We start from the raw sequence: 24,484 nt of genomic DNA, 5'->3' as shown, positions 1-24,484 counted from the left end.
GGAATTCATTTAAGAAATTTATCGTATATGCAAATGTGTTTTTTTAGAAGAACAAATTCCAAATGAAGAAATTGTGTCTTTCTGGAACGCAATTAATATGAAATGTGCAAAAGATATAAAATGTACTTTTTAGAAGACAAAACAAACGAAAAATGAGCAGAATATAAAATCATAAGATCTGTACGGAACGTTATTCATATAATAACGTCTTATTTATAGAATATGAAAATTTGTCTGTCGAGAAAATTATTTATATTTAAAATTGACAAAATACAATTAATTTTTTTAATAAATTTACGCAATCGCAGGATTATATACAGCTGAAATTTCTTAAAAAGAAAGAATCCAGCAAATTGTGTTTTCTTCACCGTTTCAACTGGCTGGGCTATACTATAGGGCTATAATACAGTAGTAAGGGGTTTTTCGTTTATATACTCTGCGCTGAAAGTTCTGCATTAGAATCTAAGTTTAAAATCTAAGTTTTGTTTTGTTTACGCAGTCTTCAGATTTTGAAACTTCTAAATAATCATTCGTTCGAAAATAACAGAAATGATATTGTTTATGAAATTTTATTCCAATACTTTTCGCCCTCCAATTCAATGCAAAATAAGGAAATTTTAACAAGATTTAAAGACTTAAAGAAAACTTCCTTTAATAACCTTTCAATATCTGAATCTGCCATTTTAAAATTTAAAATTTTTTTTGATTTTTAAATTAAAAAAAAAAAAAATTCATGAGGCAGCTACCAAATTTATACTAGAGGTCTGCGCTACATTTCTAACGTTTCCTTACTACAGATTGAATTTCCAAACGCGATATATTGCAGCCACTAATTTCCGAACGATCTATATTTTTAGTGTAGGTAGCGTGAATTTTCGAACACTATAATCTACAATTATTCTAGAACTGAATAAACGAAAACCCTCGTAGTTTCTTATTTTCTATTCTTTAAATTTCAACAATAATTTTTGTACTTTTAAAATTTCATTCAATTTTTATTTATAGTTTTTTAAAACTCACAGATTTTCTTTAATTCGACATTTTCAAATTTTGTCTGTTTATTTAACTGTATTAAATTTATTTATTCATAATGATGAACCCTGTTGCTAAAAAATACAATTTATGGCTGCTTTTACTTACATATAATATGTGGGATTCTCATATTTATGTAATTTCATATGTTTAATAATAAAGCGTTAAGTTACAACAAAAAAAATTTTTTTTTAACTAGAAATTTAATTTTTTCATACAATTTTATAAAACAAGATTCAATTTACTCAAACCATGACCTAATAAATAATAATGTTATCCCAGCCTAAATTAAGTTTTCACTGATTAAAATATGCAAAAAAGGAATTGCAATTTAACATTTTAATTAACCATGATAACAATATTTTAAAATTATGTATATGATAGAAAATATTGTAAAATAGCTAAATTTAAAATTTTTGTTAAAAATGTTTAATCCATGAAATTAAATAATTTATATCCAAAATAAGTCAAAAATAAAGTTGGGTCAAACCAATGGTTTGTATTGTAGCACTTTTCCCTTCAACAAGTGAAAATTCTGCTTTTAAATACAGTCTATTTGTACCTATCACACTATTAAAATTATTTTGATTCATATTTAACTATTTCTAGGATTGCATATATTTAGGATGATGCATTCATGCAGTCTTTGAAATATAGCAAAAATTAATGTAAAGAGGAGTTAACATAATGCTCGATTTTAAGGGTTAATTGTGTGAGTTAAGAAAAATAATTATATTTTTTAATGTTACGGAATTTAACGCTAACTTTTTATGTTTATAGAAATTTGAAAACGTTTGCGGTTTTTGAAATATAAGGCGCCAAAAATTCAAATTTTACAAATTTCAAGAGTAGATAACTTGAGAGGGGGCGGAGAAGGAAAAAAATTTTCTTCTAACGAAATAAACTATTTGTTAAGGTCTATAAGCCCTTAAAATTTCAAGCTTCTACAGGCTGGGGTCTAGAAGAAAAACGAAATCAAAAATTTGAAAAAAAAAGACTATAGATAACAGTAAATTTGAACGGCCATTTTGTTTTTCTAAAGTTTAACTATAGTATATCGCGCTAGGGGAAGCAAGCCGCTGCCTTTATGCGTTTGCAAAATTTCAAAAATGCTTATGGTTTCATTGCAACAAATAGTTAAAAAAAGGCCATTTTTAAGGTTTTGAGGGGGTATAACTTCTAGAGGGGGGGAGATAGGTAAAAATTTTGTTCTACGGAAATATAAAAGATCTATGTACATACAAAATTTCAGTTTTCTATCTTCAAGGGTGTAGAAGTTTTGTAAACAGACACACGGACGGACAGACGGACGGACGGACGGACGGACAGACGGACGGACGGACGGACGGACAGACGGACGGACGGACGGACGGGCGGACGGACGGACGGACAGAGTGAAACTAATAAGCACTTTTTTCAAATTTTTTTTGGAAAAGTGCTAATAAAATGATATAAAAATTTCATACCAACTTCCTGAACTGCTCCTTGCACACAATATTTTCTTATCTCTTAAAACATTTATATTTTTTACAAAATAAATTATTCAAAATACTAGTTATTTAAATTTAACAAAAAAAATTTTTTTTTTATTACTATGAACGTATGCATCTTTTGAACATAATACGAGTAACTTACCATACATAATGAAACAAGCAGTTCAATTGTAAAAATTTTAAACTGAAAACAAGAAGATTTTTATCAAAAAATTTTAAAATGTGGAAAAGAATGCATTGCATTGCCGAAATTTAGAATTTTTTAACTATGAACGCAGTGTGCCTCTGTGTAATTCCACAATAACAATTTCTAAAAAAAAAAACACCAAACCTAAACTAAACGCCTTCTTTTCTAATAATCTTGTCTATTGTTGTTTTCAAATAAATTACGTAATGTTCATTTAATTTATTTGATTTTAAAAATCATTTTTATTTTATTGTATTTTATTTTGTTCATGAACCCTTGTGAACAATAATAATAGCAATTTCGACACTATGGGATAATCATTTTTTATCCTTGTTATGTACACACAATAATAAAACACATTAAAATTAAAAAACAAGAAAAAATGAAAGGAATTGAAATCGAAATAAAATTTTAAAAATAAATTTTTAAGTTTTTCGCACTTTTTTTTTTAAAATTCGAAAATATGCTTATTATTTTTATTCTTTGAAATAAAAATGAATTCTTTGAAGTTCAATGCTTTAAGAGAAATTTTTATACAAACCAAAAAATACTGAGAAAATTTTTCTAAATTTCCTTTTCATCCAAATTGCAAGTACGCACTAAATAATAGAGCTGGCCTCATTGACTAATTTAAGTTATCGAAAATTGAATTTTAATTATCTTGTTTAATTTCCAAAACAATGTTAATAAAAAATTATTTGTGTTGCATAACTTATATTACCTAATCGCTAAAAAACTTATTGCACCTTGAGCAAAATATCGCAGCATCTTAAAATCGCCTCTATATTCAAAATATCTCTATGTTTTGGCCCGAATCAAGTAACGATTCATCTATTATTATCACTTTTATTCAAAATTTTCTAAGTTCAGTTTTCAGATCTTTTTTTCGAGAGTGCTCTTTGCTAAATTCAATACCGCAATATTTTATGATATCATCCAAACTCCAAAAAATATTTTAATTCAATACAGATGACATACTCGTATTGAAATAGTACACGATTTTCTAAAATCAGTTTCGGCAATATTTCGACTTATACCAATTTTATGAAAAGAAATTTTGATATAAACCGCAATAGTTCTCTTTTTATTAAACATAAGACCGCAATATTTCGTTTTAGTTTTAACTTTCCATATAAAAAGAGTTCAAAGCTACGAACTTAATATACTCGAAATTATAAATTTAGAGATGTTGCGGTATAATTCCCAAGGTGTCTTATAGCCTAGTGCTCTTAATTCAAAATTTGAAAGGCTCATTTTAAAAATTTTGGAAATTTTAAAAAAATATTTCCGCTTATAAATAAATGATATATTGAATGCTTCATTGAGTGATCCATGAATTGAGATCAGATATATTGAGTGCATCATAAATGCTACATATTCAAAAATTTTTAAATTTTCCCAAAATCACCATATAATTTCACTTTTAATAATGGCATTTTAAAATATAATAACAATTACGATATTATTCTGATTCTTCTACCCTAATTCAAATAAAATCAAATTATAAAACATAAATTTAAACAAATTTAAAAAAAAACCTTAAACTTATGTACGATCATATCAGCTTTAAAATTCCCATTTAAACGAACCTATATTTTTACGTACACATGCAGATATTGACAGCACTTTTTACTTGACTCAATTAAAATACTCTATAAATATTGAGCTAAAAAAGAGCAAGAGAGAAAAAGAGATAAATAATAAGAATAATAATATAATTAATAAAATAAAAAGAAGGAAAATACAGCCAACATAATAACCTCTTTGTCATTCGCGTCATCGTTCATTTCCTATATCCTCAGTATCCCAAAAAATCATTTCTCATCTCATCAAGAATAACGTGATTACTATATACTCGTATATGAACAATTTTTCTACTTACATAATATTTGTATACTGTTTTACAAAATTTTAAGTAGATATACGAAATTTGTATAAAAATTATATAAGTACTGTTATCAAAAAAATGGCACGTTTATGGCACGTGCCATAATTTATACAACATAAATAGTATAATGTGTTGTATGACAAGGAAAAGAAAAACAAAATAAAAAAAAACCTTAACCAAAAATAATCATTATCTTGTAATTGCGTATAATTGAGGGTGAATAATTATTTTGTGACATTTTATAAAAAAAAAAAGAAAAAACAGAAGAAAAAACCGCATAATACTAAAACAACATGTAATACTACTTTTCTCTTTAAACAAAGTACTCAACACTTTATTTTAAAGTATATATGAACAATTAATGAATTTTTATCAAGCCGACCGACTACAATATTATGAATGTTATTTTATAAACTAGTAGCCCATATACGGTAAATGAATAGAATACCGGAAAGAATATGTATATTATTCTTCAACAAAACAAAGTTTCCAATAACGTCTTAAGGGGTATGAACTGTATAATATTTAGGAACTTCGTCGGCAATTTCTTCATACTTCTGTAGCTCAGTTGGTAGAGCGTTCCCCTTGAAAGCAGTAGGTCACTGGTTCGAGTCCAGTTCGAGGAGAAAAATTTTTTAATTAATTTTTCTGCCTTTAACTCGTTCATTTGATTACGTCATCCATCTGTTCTGCAGTTGCATGAAGAAATTTCCATTAAGTTAAAATTTAGGAACTTAATTTCTAAGTTACGTGCGCTAGAACTTAATACATATGTTACAATGTACTGTAAACAAAGTAAAATTATTGTTAGTACAAAATTGTAAAAGTGAAAAGCTAAGAATTTGTGCGATATAAAATTTGGGTAAACATGTTTTTTTCTTTTTCTTCCAGCTAGAGAGTAAGTTGCCGAAATCTGAAATTTTAGGAAATAAATTAATAATAAATTAGTTATTTCGTAAGAAGAAAATTTTTTCCACCTCCATCGCCTGCCAAGTTATCGCTTTTTGAAAATCCTTAAATTTTGAATTTTTGGCGCTTTTCTGAAACTGCAAGCTTTCTCTAATTTCCAATGTTTAAACCACTAAATGAAAATGCCATCCTATCAAAAAGTGAAATTATTTATCTCATCTCAACTTACCTATCAAGTGTTCTATTAAAAAAATTGTGTTAACACTTCTTTCAATTTTTTTTTATTTTTTTTTTTGCCTCATCCTAAATGTATGCAATAAATTGATATATTTTGATATTAAAAGTTATCAAAAAAACATTTAATATCTTGATCTCTGATATGTTTGTTTTTCTTTTTAACAAATACCTTTCGATATAAGATGAGTTCGAGTGTCTAAAGATGGGTTTACCTGAAGACATTTAATCTCAGAAAGAAACATAATTTACTTTTGAATGCTGTACAGTAATAAAATATTTTTCATTTCGAATGTAGTTTTAAACTACGTAAGATTAAGACAGCTATTAATTTATCACTTTTTTTTAGTAGTTTTTGAGGTTTTTGCTGACTCTACTAATCATACGAGTATTTGCAGTTTTATATTATATTAAATGCGTCATAATATATTCCCTTAACTAAACCTCTTTTACAATTTTGATCAAGGATATTTTGTTTCGAGAATATCTACATATATGGACACGATTAGTCTTGTGCCAGTGTACGTACATATATATTTCACATATTAATTCATAAAAAATAACAACTTGAAAATATAGGAATGCGTCCATTGGCAATCAAATTATCTAACAGAGTATATTAATTAAAATTTCAAATTTTGACTGAGAAAAGAATTATTAAATGCTGAAAAGGCTAATCTTTTTCATCCTACTTGACTCATTCTACATCCCTATAAATTCAAATGGTACAAATATCTGCCATAAATCATTATAATTTCAAAAACATTTATTGTATTATAATATTCAAAATTGATACCATATTGTATTGAACGGTATTAAACCGCCTTAGATCTTGTTTCTTGCTCTTTCTTTTCAGATTCGGTAATGGGTTTCTATTTAGACACATTTAATATATATATATATAATTTTATTTCAAATAAAATTTTATTCAAAAAAAAAAGAGTAATCAAAAAAAAAACTTTTTTTTTTTTTTCTAAAATCTAAGGATATAATTAGGATATAATACAAGTATTACAAGGATATTATTATATAATAGAATATAACCAAAGTTAACTCCTTTATTTTGTAAATACAAAATATGTTCGTAATATGTTCGAAAAATTTAGAAATTGAATATTTATTAGGTGTGAGACAAGCATGTCATTTGAAAACTCATCCTATGTCTATGTTATCCTTTTTTTCCCCGTTAAGTTAAAGTTATTATAACTGATTCTTTTTAGTATTTCTTATAACCTGCTTTCATATCTCCTTGCATCTCTCCTGCTATTATACATTGTTTGTACTCTGTTGGGTACGAGTAAACGACGACTTACTGTGATTGTTTTTATAATATTTTATCATATTTTTTGATATCCTTAGGGAATTTCATCATAATACTTGTTCGCACGCAAAATTTATTTTATAATTTTTATTTGATTATTATTTTTTTTTTTTTTAATATAATATAAAAATATATTTGAGGTATAAGAGAAAATATGTTTAAATTTTGAGATTTTTTGTTTAACCATGTTGACATTAAATTTATATCCTATCAAGTTTTTTTTTTCAAAGTTATTTTAAAATCCGATGATATCAAATTTGAGTGAAATATATGAAGAGAAAAATAAAAAAATTTATTTTGTTAAATCCTTAAATCAGCTATATAGGATCAAATTTTGTAATAAAAAAATTGTTAGAATATTATTTTATATAAGATATAATTCTCCAATTTATTTATGATAATTAAGGATTTATTTAGAAAAAAAAATAAAAAAATTTAAAGTAAATCTTTTATATAATAAAAAAGGAAAAAAAAATGTTAAGGGTTCATTATCAAAATTGAAGTCAATGTATGTTAGACCTATACGTAGATATATTGTAGAATTTAGTATAAAAGATTTAAAAAGTTACTTTATATACGTGAGATAATGAGTTTTTAAAATATTTAAAAAATTATTTTTTTACATTGCAGGAACAAATTCGGAAAAAAATATAAGGATTTTACAAAAATTTTGTTTTACAAAATGCTTTAAATTTAAAACAAAGTGTGATTACTATAAGTAAATTTTTTGTATAACAAAATCATCCTATACCAGACAATTTTTGTAATTACACAACGAACTATTTGGGGGTTTTCGTTTATTTAGTTCTAGAGTAATTCTAGCTTGTAGTACGTTCGAAAATTCACGCTACACACTCTAAAAATATAGATCGTTCGGAAATTACTGGCTGCAATAAAATTCGTTTGGAAATTTTGAAATAGTTACAATACGTAGTAAGGAAATGTTAGAAATGTAGCGCAGACCTCTATTATAAATTTTGTCGCTGCCTCATGAATTTTTGTTTTCTTTTTTAATTTAAAATTCGAAAGAAAAATTTTAAATTTCAAAATGGCAGATTCAGATATTGAAGGGTTTTTAAACAAAGTTTTCTTTAATTCTTTAAATTTGAAGACGAAAAGTATTGGGATACAATTTCATAAGCAATTTCATTTCTGTTATTTTCGAACGACTGAATATTTAGAAGTTTCAGAATTTGTAGACTGTGTAAGCAAAATAAAACTTAGCTAAAGTTTTTGCACACCGTTTAACGCTGGGATTTAGAAATTTTATTTCTAATGCAGAACTCTCAGCGCAGCGTGCATAAACGAAAACCCCACTTGTTTGAGAGACACTATTGAGTATTAAGTTTTTTTAATTTAAAAAGTATTTAGTTCTATTGTCTAAATACAAATATTGTCTTCTGTATATCAATATAAACTATATACACAATAGTTGTATGTAATTCAATTTTTTTAACATACAACTTTACAATACAACTTTAATTGCATTGAAAATGAATTGTGTTACGAGCGAACTTAATGTCACAACTCGATATTGTGAGTTAAAACATTGGAGCTCGCAGTTTACATTTTATAATTAAAAGCCATAAATAACAACTATACAGGCTGATTCTGAAAGGTATACAACAATATATACCATTGGTTAGAGGATCGAAAATGAGTGAAATTTTTGTTCCGGATTGGGTTCAAAAACTCAAGGCTTTTAAAGTTCTAAGGATTTTATTGAATTTTCACGAAATTTTTACTTATCCATGATTTTTTTTTTGATTATAACTTCCATTCTGAAAAAATTAGGAACTTCAAATAAATAGTTTTTGAAATACCTAGTAAAGGGCTTAAAATAAACATGTTGCTTAATTCTGTATTTTATGTACCTTCGGAATACCAAGCATTTGAACTTTAGGGATAATCAAATTTTTCTCTTGCTTTATTTTTTCAGTTTCTAGTTAGAAAACTAGTTAATTTCGTAACAAATTTTTTAAAATCTTGAAATTTTTCCTTATAAAATTTTTCCTAGCTGCTTAAACTTTAATTTAAATCCCAAAGCATTAAAAAATTTTTTATGGTACAGAAGATATAACACAAAAACCACAAATATTGTGAGCCACAAATTCAATTAAAATCAAACCAGATGTTGATAAAATAAAAATTAAATTCAATTTAATATTCCTTTATCCAAAAATTTTATAAATTTCTCAAAACAAACACCAAATTTTCGTAAGAAATTCGCCTCATTCGGAAAAAAATTATGTTTTCTTTCAAATCTATTTCTATTCATCATCACATATTTTAAATTAATTGTTTTACTGGAACACTTCTTTAGTAGCATCAACCGTACATCAATTTTAGTTCTTGTAAAAATTTGTTCCACATTGATTAATCCCATTGAATTATTTATTAATTATTTATTAGCTTCATAATTTTAGCACCAAATCATTTACAAACTCCATTTTGTGAAAAAATAAATTTTCCTATTAAAAAAAAATTTCTTTCTATTAAAATAAATGTCAAAATTTATATGGCATGACTTTAAAAATTCGCTCCAGCTGGATAATTTTAATAACTTCAGATGCCAAATGGTCTCTAGATTCCGAAAATTATTTTTTCAAATTTTTAAATTGAACTCAATGTGAGAAAAATGCATTTAAAAATTCCAAACCATATAGGTACCATTTCTTATAAAAATTGGCAAAAATAAAAAACCTATCAGTTTTTTTTACCAAGAAAAGTTTCGAAAAAAAATTTTTGATTACTAGATTTTTTTTTTGTTTTTCCTAATAAAAAAATTCTAGTTTTTCTTTTCAAAAATTTTAAATTTTTTAAAATCAATTTTTGGTTTTTCAAATTAGAAGTTTGTATAAAATTTCGTCTCAATTTTATTATTAATTGTTGGATTTCGACAAAAATATTAAAATTTAAATTTTTTATCAAAGTAACGACTCTTAAAAATATCAACTTTTTTCGAGTAACTCTTGCCATCAAAAATTAATGATAGTTGATAATTAGAGCGCTTAAATCAATAGAAATTAAAAATAGTAAAAAATAACGCCTTTAAAATCTTCACTTAGAAATGGTTTTAATGCTATATCTTCTATACCATAAAAAAATTTTAATGTTCGAGTACTTAAATTAAAGCTTAAGCAGCTGTACAAAATTCTATATCTAGTTAGAAAAAATAAAACAAAAAAAAATTGATTTTACCTAAATCGAGTGCTTAGTATTCCGATGGTACATAAAATACAGAATCAAACAACATGTTTATTTTAAGCCCTTTACTAGGCCTTTCAGAAACTTTTTATTTGAAGCTCCTACCTTTTTCAGAATGGAAGTTATAAACAAAAAAAAAAACTTGGATAAGTAAAAATTCGTTAAAATTCCTGGAATTTGGAAACCCTTGAAAATTGAAACCCAGTTCGGAACAAAAGTTTTATCCATTTCCGATCCTCTAACCAAGGTATATGTTGTTGTATAGCTTTCAGAATCACTTTGCATATTATGTTGACGAAAAATTTCAAACAGTTCCAAGCAAGATTATGTCAAATGTTTTAGAATACAGAATATAATATGATTGGAAACTTTTTGATGAATAATTCATTTTCAAGCTTTTTATTTCTTAAATTTATACAGGATATGATTCTTACCGTTACATATTATAATTATTGTTATTTCTTCTCAATGACTTCCTATATACTAAGTGCAAAAAATTATACCATTTTATATGACCAAAATTGTTTATCGTCCAAATTTTATGTGTATAAACAAAAACTATAGACTCATTAATCTAAAAAAAAATCCAGAGAAGTTGAAAAATGAGACTTACAAAAGCCTGAAAAATTTAACAATTTCAATTCTATTGTTAGGACCAAAATATTTTTAGAAAAAATTCAATAAACTTACAGGGCGTGAATGTTACGAAATGTCGTTGGCAACAAAAATGTGCTCTAATACAAGCACAATGAAAAACTTATTTTACTATTCGGAAGCTTGATCCCCAATCCCCACCAGAAAGTTTAGCATTCTTTTATTTCGCTAGTTTGCTGATGTATGTTCATTCGAGCATTTTACATAATGAAGACATAGAAATTTAGAGCCGTATGTTATGTATATGTTAGTTTTAATTTAATGCTAAAATAATTCATATTTTATGGTAGCAATAATTATTAATGAAATACCGTAGAAAAGAAAAATTAATGACGGAAACCAAGAATTCAATCAAGAATTGGATTAAGTCCATTATTTTTTATTAATGATTATGCAAAAGCATTACCATGCCATATTTGCAAAGAGAATCTACAGATAAGTATATTGAAAGAATTTAGTTTGCGACGTCACGAAATGCAAAAATGTGTATGATAAATACGAACCTCAATTCTGTTCTCGCAACATTTAAATGTGCGGCCCCGTATAAAAAATTTTATTTAATAATTTCCTTCCATCCGATAAAGATTGCCGACCGCATTTCTAAATTATCTTTTAGAGATTTGTTCAAGATTTGCTCATATGTGGTCGAACTAAAAAAAAGATCTCACTTTTAGGCATAAGAAAGCAACACTTTTTGTCCAAAAAAAATTATTTTTGATATAAGTACTACAAACAGATTACATCCTAAACATCAACGACCCGTAATATTTCTTGTGCTGTTAAATGGAAAGTATATACTTAATCCATTCAAACTTTAATGCATTAATTTTTGCTTTAATTTTAATGAAAATCCTACCAAAATTTAATTTCTTCTACCATTTCCAACGAAATTGTTATAAAAATAATAAAAATAATTTTATTACAAAATATTTCAATAAATATCACTGATTTTTATTATACAAGCATAAGTATAAAACTTCCGTCTTTATTAAAACCTTTCACCCTCTCTATATATACCAAATTATAACATTATGGGTAATCATAATATTTTACACTCTAATATTTTTACATAATTTTCCATACAGCTTAAATTTTTCCATATAATTTATTTTCTCTAGCTCTATAAACAACAAATTCTATTGTATACCATATTTTAATACATAAAATCACAATTTACAATGTTATAAAAATAATTTTCAATTATCATAATTACAATTACGATTACAATTACAAGACACTTTATTATATTATTTATATAGGTATATAAGAAAAAAACTTAAATAAAACATATTTTAACAATGTATATAAAAATTTTATTTCTGTACAATTTGGTTTACAAGGATATTATTTAAAATTTATTCAGAGGCATATTTGTACAGGTAAATTTTATATTATGAAGCAAGGAAATAATGAAGTGTGTTGTATAAAGTTGAATTTTCATTTGAAATACAATTAATTTTGTTCCAGCCAAGTTATTTAATAACTCAGAAGAATTACTAGTAATAATTGAACTACCTTTTTTCCGTATTCATTAAATACTCGTATCCTCTAAATTCTGCGGATCGGACTAATTTCTTTTACAAGGAATCGTTGATTAGTCGAAAATGAGCTATATATTAAATTTATGATAAGCATTTCATGTGTATACAAATGTATGGTCACGAAAGTTATACAGAAATTTATTGAATTATAATTTTAAGTTCCGAGTGAATACAAGCCGATCTTTTTTAACAGTGTCGCCATATGTCGGACAATATATTATGCCACTTTGAATTCGAACTTTTTAAAAAAGCTTATATCAAAGCTTATATTCCTTTGATACTAGAAAAAAAGCGTGTCTTTGTGTTGTAAAAAAAATTCAATAAATGTGAGTACTATGATCATCAATTGCTCTTATTAATTCCCGGTATAAGCGCTAATATTTTGATTGCCTGCGTCAAGGTTTTCTGTAATAAAAATATAAAAATGTCATGTTGATGATGATAATATTGAAAAATGATAAATGCCCTGTTATACTTGCAAAATTTTAGTTTACCCGCTCTGTACCATTAAATACCATTACTCAATTTTAATTAAAAATCCTTGACATTTATTTAGAAAAACCTTTTATCCTATAATTAGACTAAGTTCAAAAAGTGAATTTCAATATACAAACAAACAATTCCCTGATATAATTGATATATACACAAACATACAATTCTCAATGTAAAAATTTTGATTATCATTTTATATTTTTACCACTGTGTTCATTTTGTGCAGGAGGCATAAAATTTTTCAATTATTGTATAATTTTAGGTTTACAAATTTATTTGTGTACATATATATATATATATATATATATATATTATTTATTTATGAAAATTACATAATATTTATTTATTCAAAAATATATAAAATTGCGTTTAACAGTTGTTTAAATTCATTCAACATTTTATATAATTAATTCAATTTCCTTTTTCACCTCAATAAAAATGTGTGAAAAAAAAATAAACATAATAAATTTCCTCTTATATTATAATGTCATACGTATATATACGAGTATATGTACATCATAAATTCTTTTATAATAATATTCGTACATATATATACATATTATGATAGCATAAATTTACATATAAATAATTATGAATTTGTATATTTTCTGCATAGTTACAATGAAATATTTAATAATTTTGTATAAGGATAATAAAAATGGAGAAAAATTTATTACAATTTATTGCAGGACACTGTTGGATATTGAAACAATGAAATATATGTACATAATATATACTGAATATTTCTCAATTCGATGATTGATCTTTTCTTTTGAACTGATTGTTAAATTAACACCCGCATCTCCTTTTAATATATACGCATGATATAAAAAGTATAAAGGGCAGCCTTTTTCAAACGTGTTCTGTCCATTAAATATATTTAATATTAGCGTTCAATAAGATGTACGCTTTTTTTATTTTATTAATTAAATTTTTAATGTAAATTTTGTGCATATTTACGATTTTGTTACCTCTTAATAAATCACACATTATCGTTATAATACGTATGTATATGTAAATATATGTTACATGCCACATATTTTGTTTAATAGTAATAATTAATGATAATGTAGTTCGTAAAGTCAGGGCTGGCAGAGTTAGGCAGCCTAGAATTAAAAGCGTCCCTCAACATGATATTTGATAAATTTTCAATAGCGAGAGTCATATTAAGATCTCGTCCCACCAACATTTTTTATTAAAAATTTCTCTTAATTTCGATTTACACATACGATAAGAGCGCCTAAGTTAATGAGTTTAAAATTATAATTATTAAGGTATTTCATTTCTTTTCCAATTTTTTCCCACTATTTTTTATTAAATTTCATGCAACAATCATATGTTTGAATTATAGTGAGAAGTTTGCGAACTGGACTCGAACCAGTCACTTACCGCTTTCTAGGCGGATGCTCTACCAACTAAGCTAGAGGAGAATGAAATTTCCAGAAAATTTCCATTAGTTATTCTTAGATCTTCTCTAATCTTACCCAATTTTGCCTCAAAACCCTTTAATATCCAAATTTGCAAATATTCTATTTTTAAAAACAAATTTTCACGATTTATATAATATTACTACATATGGCAGTTAAAAATAAGATAGCATTTTTTATACTTTGCCACTTAGTGAATGTTATATTAACTTCGGTATAGAGTTTATAACCATTTGAAAGAGTAAAAAGCAATTATGTAGCAATAGAAAAAATAATAAACATAACTGAGTGAAATTTGGTAATCGTGTGTCTAATTATAGCCTGAATATATTCTTGAAAATTTTATGAAATGCCTTGATAGATTCGGATAGCTCCGGTACAACCAGTATTTTAAATTTCAGTATTACAAATTTAAGTTAGTTCAAGTGTCAGGTTCAGGTAAAAGAAATTCAGTGTGTAAAATCTTCTTCGACAAATTATTAAATCGCCAGATTCAAAACCTTATTTCTAACACCAACTCAGATAACTAAAAATAAAGCAAATGAACTTCAGTTTAACAAAATATCATGAATATATTAGTGTTATTCTGTAGGTGCGATAAAACAAAATCATTCAGATTTTAAGAAAAATAATTGAAATAAAAAATTTTATATTAAAAAATTATAAAATAAGAAAATGAAAATTTAATGAAATAAAAAAGAAAATTTTTGTGCATGTTTTATAATATGATCAAAATTACCGTTATCATTGCTATTGCTAGCAATCATATTCTGAATATTTTTGTGTATATTAACGGTAAATAATGGTAATAATAAGTGAAAAACAGACAACACAAAAAAAAAAAAAAAAAATTATAATAATTTTCACTTTCATTTCTTATTGTTTAGCGGATTTGCGTATTTGATTTTTTTGTTTTGTTTTTAAAGGGGAATTTTGCGCTTGTTTTTTCGAAAGAGAGGAACTGTTAAGGGTTTAAAGATTTCTTTGCCTTTTTTTTACATTGTGTATGAGCAGTGTTTTTTATTCTTTTTTTTTTCTGGAAAATCATCGTCACCCATAATTCTGTATTATTATCAGCAATTTAAAACATCTGAGGTCCTTTTTTTTCGTTTTTTGTATTTTTTTTCTCATTATTGCTATTTTTTATTATTTTTATTTCTTATTATTTTGTATTCATTTCATTTCATATACATTTTACTGTTATATAAATGTTAAAAATAAAAAAAATTACAATGAATGCAAAAGAAAAATTATTTTCTATAATTTGTCATCTAGGATTTTTGTATAATAAAATGAAAAACATTAAAAAAAAGAAGCATACACACACAATTTCATTATTCAAGGCTAACAAAAAAATGAAACGAACAATACGAGATGAAAAAAAAAAAATTATGGTAAGATTAAATAAAGATTCAATTTCTCTTTTTTTTCATTTGCCCCTGAAATGAAAGAAAAACAGAATAAAAGTAAATTTTATTAATTTAATAAAAAGATGAGGCACACCTACATAAAATCATTGGGCATATATTTGCGTACATCTTCAATTACAAGAATTTTTTTACATAACATTTTTGAATTTGAATGAATGTAGAATTAATTTAAATGAGCATTTGCTATACTGAGTAAATTTGTAAATATTGTGTGCCAGACTATTTAATTATTATAAAACAAGAATTTCAAAAATTAGAAAATGAGAATCAGAAAAGATAATTGAAAATTTTTAGAGTTATTACAGCGTTTTATTTAACGTCACATAACAATATTCTAAAACTATATATGGCTATTACTCTAGCTCTAATGGTATACGAGTATATAGGTTTAGTTTAATGGTACATGGGATTAGTTGAGAGGAGTAGTTATGCGCACATTTATTACGGTAAATGGATAAAAACATCAAAACTTCTATATTTAACTTCATAAATTAGTTTCGGCTCTCCAATATAAAATGGATTCATTCCTATAAAACAAATGTCCAATTTATAAGTTATAATAGTAAATACTTTGCATATTAGTTTAAAATGTGACATTTCTATATATAAAGCAGAAGCACCAAATACATTTATATTAATCGGACGATTTGAGTAACTCGGCTCGATAATTATGCTAAACAAACATTACGAGTATAAATATCTTTATCTGACCTGATATAGTCAATAGGGAATTATAAATATAAACTAGAGAGAATTTACCAGTTCAACCCTTTAAAATTGAAAATACATAAAATAACCTTAATTAATAACTTTTTATTTAGTAAGTATATTCTTCTAAGACCAAGGCCTTTCAGAATAATTTCTTAAATAAGTTTTTAAACAAAATTTCTAGAGCTTTTGAATTACTTGTGAAACATACATGATTTTGATGAAGATACTTGCCCTTTTTAATATTCGAGATGCTGAACAATTTCTTATCAACTATACTATTCAAATTGTTCCAAGTCATAATTGGCTCTAAATACAAAACTGTAGTGGTAATCGATATTTATAGAAGAATTTTTAGTACGAAAGTTAAAATTTTGATTTCGCACTTAATATAAATAATTTAAGTTTCCAAGCTGTTACAAGCTATGCGCGGAAACAAAAACCGATCAGCAGGAAAAACTGGTGAGTGCAAAACTGCTTCTTGAAAAGTTCGGGTAGCTGTCATACAACTTCAAAAGTAGTTTGGCACACACTGTATTTTGAAAAACACAGTACTGAAATTTTGCACAAATCAATATGATAATACGGCAACTTAAAGTCATAGTCTGTCCCATAGTCAGTTATGGCATATTTTTTCGCACATAGGATAACAAATTCGTACGGTTATCACAGAGTTGACGAGGTTGACTCTATTTTTTCTCTTTTTGTTTCATTTTTTTTGGTATTATTCAAATGATTTCCTAAGTTTTTGGACGTTACTCTTAAAACTACTTATTATGAATAATTTTTGTAGAATGCCTGCAATTTACTGACATAAGTGAACATTTGATTGAATAAATTATGTACACATTTCTCAGTTTATTAGTTTGTTGTTGCATTATTAATATAAAGTGAAAATTGAATATTAAAATTTTTATTGAATTGTTGAACATATTTTTTTTTTATTAATAATAATAAGTATGTTAAGTATACGCAAATAAAATTCCTCAGAGGGGTTGTACATTCGAAAATTTCAAATTATAATAATGTACAACATATTACATTGACATCATATTGTAAAAATAATAATCGAAATTAGAAATTCAAATTATATACAATTTATTATTCAGTAATACTATTTTGTAGTTGATTTAAACTATGGGGCAAAAATACTGCGATAAATGACCTTTTCAGACTGTTTATTATAGACAAATAATTTTATGAAATTCATAAATTATTGAATATTGCAGTAAATTTGAATTTTTTGTTTCGGATTTTTTACTAAAATTTTACGATTTTACCAATGTTTTCGAATTACGAGTATGATTACAATTTATTAAGAAATGGACCCAAAAATTTTGAAAACGGCATTGTCAATAAAATATTTCTGTTTGAGTTGAATTATACCCGTACAAACATATATTAGAAAGATATTTAAAATTTGCAACTTCATTTGTAACGCTAAAAATTTTTACAGTCTGAGATATAGACATAAGTATATGTTTCGGTTCATTGTCGAATTTTGAGTCGATTTTACCATTTCGATCCGGCCATCCGTCTCGGCGAAAACTCAAAAACTAATTGAATTAAATTCATAAAATTTTAAAAAATGTTTTGTTATAGTAAATACCAGAATTTTATTTATATTGGTTCAAATAGGTTCCTTGGTTCAAAACTTATTTAGTAAGATATAACTAATAGGAGATAGAATGTTGCACAAGCATTTAGTAATATGATCAATATTTTGGTTAAAAGTCTTTAAAATTGTATGGGTTTATATTGTGGGTATAAAATTCAATTTTCAATTTTCTTCATATGGAAAGTATATAGTTTTTTCTATGAAATATAAATGTTGATTTGATTACCCCGTTTTTAAGACATTTAGCCAAATACAATTTACTAAAATAAGGCAGTAGTGAAAATTTTAATAATTTTTCGCATTTTATGCGAAATCTTTCAGATTTCGAATTTCTTTAGTTTCAAATTCTAAATTAAATATAGTAGCATCTAAAATTCTAAATTGGTAAAATAAAATGTTAAAATACAAAAATTCATCAGGAATTGTTGTATTTTACAATATGTTAACAGGAATCAGTCAGTTCAACATTGTACTTACTTCAATTATAATTGGCCATTTCAAGCTTTTAATAATGAATTCGATGTCGCTGGGCTTGTTCTGGCATCATTATTTTTTTACATAATTATAGCAGAACCAATCAATAATCGCTTCTTTTCTATATATACAGCTATTATAAATTATCATATGCATATTTAAATTCAGACATATTAGCATACATATACATCCAAGATATAAGCATCATCATCATCTGTTGGTATTACAGCTCGGGGTGAGCCTTAACCTCGTTCACAATTTTCCTCCATTCCGATCTATCTTGAGCTATAACTCTCCATCATCTATTCTTTCGAATATTTTAAGACTCCTTTCATCGTTTTTAGTCATTGTCCAGGATTCACAGCTATACGTTAGCACAGGTTGAATAATAGTTTTATATATTCTAAGTTTAATTGTTCTATTCAGTAGCCTGGACTTAAATAGATTTTTGTGGGCATAGAAACATTTTTGGGCTGCTTGCAAACGATCACTAATTGTCCAATGCATGTCGTTTCTGTTATTAATTAAGGCACCTAAGTATGTAAAACAGCTTACTCCTTCAAAATTGTAATTATTTATTGTGATGTTCTGAGGGGATCTTGTCGTTTCCGAGCGCGTCATTTTCATATATTTTGTCTTTGATTCGTTAATTTTTAGACCAACTGCAGCAGTTTCTCTTTCTAGCGTCAAAAATACTTCTTTCATTTCGTCAACTGATGTTGCTATGATTGCAATGTCATCCGCGTATGCGCTGATTATTGATGATCTTATAAATATGTGTCCTCCTCTATCTAGTTCTCTAATGGCACTGTGGAGCACCAAATTAAATATTGTTGTTGACAGTGCATCGCCTTGTCTCACACCTGTTTTTATTTCAAATTCATCGGTCAATTTGTTCTGTAGTGCCACTTTACATCTGGTCCTTTTGAGTGTCAACATGACCAAGTTTGTAAGCTTTATCGATACTCCCAAGTTTTGGAGTGCAGATTCAACTATTTCTCTCCTTATAGAGTCAAAAGCTTGTTGGAAGTCAACCATCAGTAAATGTAAATTTCTCTTGTATTCGTAGCACTTCTCCATAGTTTGTCGTAATAAGAATATTTGATCGATAGTGGATCGATTCCGTCTAAATCCACCCTGGTAGTCTCCTAGTATATCTTCAGCCACTTCTTTTAGTCTGTTATTAATGATATTGGCGAGGGTCTTGTAGGCTGTGTTCAGTAATGTGTTACCCCTGTAGTTTGTACAGTCGAGCTTATTGCCTTTTTTATGTATCGGCACAATTAATCCTTGCTCCCACTTTTCTGGTATGTTCTCTGTATCCCAAATCCTACATATTAGAATATGTATTCTAGAGATAAAAGTTTCACCCGCGTTTTTAAATATTTCTACCGCAATGCCATCCTCTCCTGGAGATTTGTTATTTTTCATCTGGAAAATTGCATTTTCCACTTCTTGTCTGGTTGGTAGTTCTTCCTGTCTGTATTCTATTGCACTTATGCTTCTTTGTATGGGTATCCCATTATCTATCACAGAATGTTCTATATTTAATAATTCGTCAAAATATTCTCTCCATCTATCTAGTATATCGTCCTCCTCACTTAATATTGCACCATTTTTGTCGTAACAGTTATTTAGTCTAGGTTGAAAACCGCGTTTCTCATCTTTTATCTTCATATAGAATCGTCGAATCTGATTTTCTTCAAAGTCTTTACATATTTGCTCGGTTTTTCTTTTGAGAGCCGCTTTTTTCTTTTTATTTATTGTCTTTTTGGCTTCTTTTCTTAGCGTGTTATATATTTGTCTGTTGAGTCTGGTATTTCTTCTTAACATATTGTTTCTGGCATCGTTTTTCTTTTGTACTGCTATTTGGCATTCATTGTCATACCATTCCTCACTTCGTCGTTTTTGTGCCACACCGATTATTTCATTCGTAGTTTCGTTAAGAATTTTTTCTAGTTGCCCCCATTCTTCATTGACGTCGATATTTGCGCTTTCGTATTGTGACAATCTTCTGTTTATGGCCTCAGCAAACATAGTCCTTGTATCACCTTCTTTGAATTTTTCTGTGTTCCATTTTTTCTTTCGAACTCCTTTGTGTTTCGCTACATTCGAGATTCTTTGCCTCAGCCTAGTCTTTATAAGAAAGTGGTCACTATCGCAATTTGCTCCTCTACATGTATGTACGTCCATGATTGACGACATCCTTCTTTTATTTATCAACACATGGTCAATTTGGTTTACCATATCACTGCCAGGTATCTTCCACGTCCCTTTATGTATGTTTTTGTGAGGAAAATTAGTACTTGCTATGTATAACGAGGAGTTTGCTGCCAATTGACATAGTCTTGATCCATTTCCCGAGGTCTCTTGATGTAGAGAATGTTGTCCAGCAACTTCCGTCGTAAATGATTCAGTGCCAATTTTGGCATTAAAGTCACCCAAGACTATAATTGTTTCATAAATCCCTATTTTGTCAATTATTCTTCCTAGTTCATCATAAAATTCATCTTTATCGTCATCTGATGCTTCTTCTGTTGGGGCATATGCACACACTAAAGTTATATTGTTGAATTTCCCTTTAAGTCTAAGTGTGCATATTCTCTCGTTGATAGGTGTGAAGCCCAATATTGCTGACCTTGCCCTTTTTGACACCATGAAGCCCGTTCCAGCGTATCCGCTTCTATTTTGTCCGCTGTAGTATAAGGTGAAATTTTTTTTTCTATTTTGCCAGCCTTCTTCCATCTTATTTCCTGCAGAGCAAGAATATATAGATTATAACGTTCCATTTCAGCAGCTATTTCTTGCATTTTTCCTGCCCGTAGCATCGTTCTTACGTTCCAAGATCCTATGTCCATATCATGTTTCCTAAAATCGTTAGCCTTATTTCGTTGCCTATATATAAGCATGATCCAAGATATTATACAGAAATAAAAATTTAATAAAAATTATGAATACACGTGCTTTCAACAATTTTTCTCCTCTATTCTTTTCTGTCATATAAAATTTGAATTTAAATTCTTTATACGCTATACATCAGATGACTAAATTAATCAATGTCGGATATTGTTTCTAAAATGATATTCGAGGTCATTTTATGTAGGAAATAATTATAATATATACATATATATATATGCATACGTGTATATTGGTTTCCTTTTTTATTTAATAATCGTCACCATTTCATCAAAAAACAATTTGGAATTTTTTAGTTAATTTTAAAGCTATAACATTTCATCCTTATTATGGAAATTATAAAATCAATGAAGATGCTCTCTTTACTTAAATTTATAAATAGAAAATAAAATGAATTATAATATAAATAGAGAGAACAATTGATTAGTTGAAAAGGGGTCCTTGTTTAACTGTAACAGTACGTGTATATTTCAAAAGGACTGTAATTAGTATATTACATAAGTTATAAAAAAATCCTTCATATGTATCACATGTGCTGCCGTATATATAATGTTTAATTAGAAGCAAAACAAAAATAATTTTATTCAACCTCTTCTTGCATTCGAAAGCTCCTTATATATAAAAGATAATGTGATATAAGCAATGAAAAAGCGGAATTTTTTATGTGTTTAAAAACTAGCCTATTGTAATGCCACAAAATTATATTTTAACATTTTGAAGATTAACAAAATTTACAACACATTTTTCGATTTAAAAAATGGTAGAGTAAAAATTAAGATTTTTATTCTATCAAACCCAATTTTCTTCCCTCTTCCTTTCCCTTTTTCTTTGATAGTTTTTATAAGTTAGATTAGTTTTGGTAGAGTTAGTAAACTAATACTTTATATAAGGTAGATGGTATAAGGTAAAGTTAGTAAACTAATCTAGTCCGTAAAATTTGTCAAAAAGAAACAAAATATATATTATATTGCAAATGTAAGGTAAAAATTGACCACAAATTGACCAAAAATGTTTATATATACGATTCAAGTTTATATACAGAGCGAGTGAAAAATTAACGTTCAATAATAATTTTAATTTATAATTTAATTTTTTAAATTTAGTAATTTCTATTAAAATTAATTTAAATTAAATTTTCTATTAAAATTAAAATTAGTGTTGTTCAATATTAAGCAAGTTCCGCAACTTTGTTGAAAAATTATCATCTATTAACGAGTCGTTTAAAATTTTCGCGATGAGGACTTTGCTAATAATTTTTTACAATTTCCTATTAAATTAAATCAAAATATTACTAAAAAACAACTAGAAATTCAATAATTTTTATTCAAATAATTTTAATTAAAATTATTACCTACGATTTCAAAACTTACAAAATTTCCCGAATGTAAAACAAAAACGAGTCGAATTATCTCACTCATTTTATATACCATAATTAAAAATATAAAATGTTTGCATAAGTTTAGGCGAAGAAAAAATTTAATTACCAATGAGTAGCTGTATAACTACATAAAAGGTATTAGAAATAGCTACCTTCCTTTTTTTTGCAAATCAATTCTTTTTTTTCCCCTTGTTTGTCGACAATCAAATTTTTTTAATTGAAAGACTGCGTCATACTGCTCATAATTTAAAAAAATTATAATTTTTTTTTTTATATTTGCATATTAATCAAAATTTTTTTAATAAAAAATTGTAAAAAAAAAAATTACTTGTTTTTTTTTTTTGTATAATAACTTAAAAAAGAAGAAAAATTATGTAGAAGGTGCAAACAAAAAAACACCTTAGAAGAAAGAAAATTTCTCTTGATGTTGAAAATAATTACTGCAAGTTGATGGTTTCTTATTTCTCATTAATTTTTGCGCATTTAAATAAAATTTTGAAACAAGGCCTTATGGAAAATATTGTTCATTTGTAACGATGTGCTTTAAAATCTATTCAATTTTAATTTTTTAAATATTTACCATTTTCCCAAGTTCCTTCATGAGAATTCTCTAATTTCTTGAAAAAACACTATTATACATGATACAAAATATCTTAAATATTCAATTGAAATTGAAAAATGTTACCAAAACTGAGTGTAAGTTTACAACATTTATATAAATTATCCAAAAAATATGTGGAAGAAAGCATATCTATATGTAATAAATGGAAATGAGGCGACTCAACTCTTAAACATCTTAAACTAGTGAAAAGAATTCCTTTATACTATCAAAGAACAATAAGACGTTGGAAAGCAGACGGACATCAGGTAAAACATAAAAATAATAAAATTCTCCAACCACTCAATTCTACTCAGCGAATTTGTTCTTTCCACTCTCTATCTTTGACTCTAAGTATAGCACCAAATTTACTTCTCATTTAGCTTCAAAATTTCTTAAAATTCTTTATTTGTATTTTTCTATTGAAATCTTCCATTTTATTAACAAAAATTATCTCAAAAGTTGCACGAAACCATTTTCTGCTGAAAATTTATATTTTTTTTAATTCTTTGCCTTTTCATTATTTTAAAGTCCAAGACTGTTCAATCCTTATTTTTTTTATCTCTACATTTTTAATCAGTTTCTTTTCTTCCTCCCCTGACAATTTTTTATGGTTAGCCAGCGGTGTAGCGACGGTATATGTACAGTTTATCGCGCTTTATTAATTTTTTAATTTCTTTTTTGTTGTCCACAAAACAGCAATAAGGACGATAAAATAATAAAAAAAAAAATGGAAAAGATAATTAAATTTTTTTTGTTTTTTTTTTTTATTTTTTTTTTCTTTGAGAATTTTTTTAAATGTGTCGCAATGAGTTGTTTTTTTCACTTATAATTTTGAAACATTGTGATATTCTTTCTCTTTTGTTTGTTATAGTCTCCCAGATGGTAATCGTAATTAGAAAAATAGAGAGTATAAAAAAAAGCCAGTGAAAACCAATAATTATTAAAATAACAAAAATATGTGAATAAATTAATGA

General features: G+C 26.4%; 1 protein-coding gene across 1 annotated transcript in view; it reads right to left on the bottom strand.

Moving 5' to 3' along the window:
• Positions 1–15,152, bottom strand: part of LOC129609259 (homeobox protein Nkx-6.1) — a 132,098-nt gene extending 116,946 nt beyond the window's left edge. The window contains exon 1 of the mRNA XM_055521193.1: positions 15,125–15,152. Within this exon, the coding sequence (XP_055377168.1) occupies positions 15,125–15,152 (28 nt within the window). The remainder of the gene's footprint in view (positions 1–15,124) is intronic.
• Between the last annotated feature and the right edge of the window lie 9,332 nt (positions 15,153–24,484).

Source organism: Condylostylus longicornis, unplaced genomic scaffold, assembly GCF_029603195.1.
Source record: "Condylostylus longicornis isolate FDR11 unplaced genomic scaffold, ASM2960319v2 ptg000038l, whole genome shotgun sequence".
Lineage (NCBI taxonomy): Eukaryota > Metazoa > Arthropoda > Insecta > Diptera > Dolichopodidae > Condylostylus > Condylostylus longicornis.
Note: the sequence above shows the minus strand (reverse complement) of the source record. Positions and strands in the feature narration are given on the sequence as shown.